At 63.0% G+C, this 990-nt stretch overlaps 1 protein-coding gene across 1 annotated transcript in view; it reads right to left on the reverse strand.

Annotated features, from left to right (window-relative positions):
- Nucleotides 1-990, reverse strand: part of RGS19 (regulator of G-protein signaling 19) — a 6111-nt gene that overhangs the window by 1705 nt on the left and 3416 nt on the right. The window contains exon 2 of the mRNA XM_009998717.1: nucleotides 850-924. Coding sequence (XP_009997019.1) covers nucleotides 850-924 — 75 coding nt within the window. The remainder of the gene's footprint in view (nucleotides 1-849; nucleotides 925-990) is intronic.

A 990-nucleotide genomic window follows, 5' to 3' on the forward strand; every position in this document is an offset into this window, starting at 1 on the left:
GCCCCGCCCCGGGCCCGCCCTTGTCCGGGTCCTGCCGTGTCCCGGTCCTGCCCTGTCCTGGTCCTGCCCAAACGCATCCCCTCGTGCTCCCACCGAGGCCGCTCCTGCTCGGGCTCCGGTTGTATCAGGGAGGCTTTCCGAGGTCCCTCACGGGGTCTGTCCCGGCTCCCGGCTGGAGCACGGGCTTGGTTTCAGCTGAATTTCCCAGGCTGACAGGTATTTTGATGCACAAACACAGAGGGGAGCAAAATCCCTCCCCTTGCAGAGCAGCAGCTCCAGCTGGGGAGAGACCCACATTGCTCCTTCATCCCTCACAGCTGGGAGGGAGGGAGGCTGCTCCCCAGCAAACACTCATTACCTGCTAAAGCAGGGCAGGAGCAATCACTATCAGCGGCTAATTAGCACGTTTGACTTCTAACCCTGCAATGCCAGGCACAGAGCACCCAGAACTGGGCTGTGGGGTAGGGGGTTGTACCTGTCCCCCAGGGAGTGGGTGCTTAGTGCAGGGCATTGCCAGAGCAGGGTGCCTGTAGTACAAGGCTTGGCCCCGGGGACATGACTTGAAAGCTACTGGGGTCCTTGTGTGCCTCAGTTTCCCTTTGCAAGAGGCCAGAATTGCAGGGGGCTGCAGCTCGTGGCTGTGGTGGGGCTCTTGGTGGGAGCTGGGGACACACCACTGGGAGCAGCACCAGGAACCCTGAGTCCTGGCACCCCGATTCTGCTCCCCACACGTGACCAGCAGGCAGGATGCAGGGCTGGGTGCCAAGGATGGTGCAGCAGGGCTGGGTGCCGTGCTGTTCCACGCCAGGTCCCCCCCCCCGGTTCCCACGGTGCTGCCCCTGCGCTCACCACGCTTCACAGTTTGGGATGGTCTCCAGTTTGGTCTCCCGGGACGGCCTCCACGCTCGCTCCCGGTCCTCGTTCCTAACAGGGAGATGGAAAGGTAGTCAGGGGTGTTGGGGATGCATCCAGAACCCCAACTGCACCCCC

The sequence above is a fragment of the Chaetura pelagica genome, unplaced genomic scaffold, assembly GCF_000747805.2.
Source record: "Chaetura pelagica isolate M959 unplaced genomic scaffold, ChaPel_1.0 scaffold275, whole genome shotgun sequence".
Lineage (NCBI taxonomy): Eukaryota > Metazoa > Chordata > Aves > Apodiformes > Apodidae > Chaetura > Chaetura pelagica.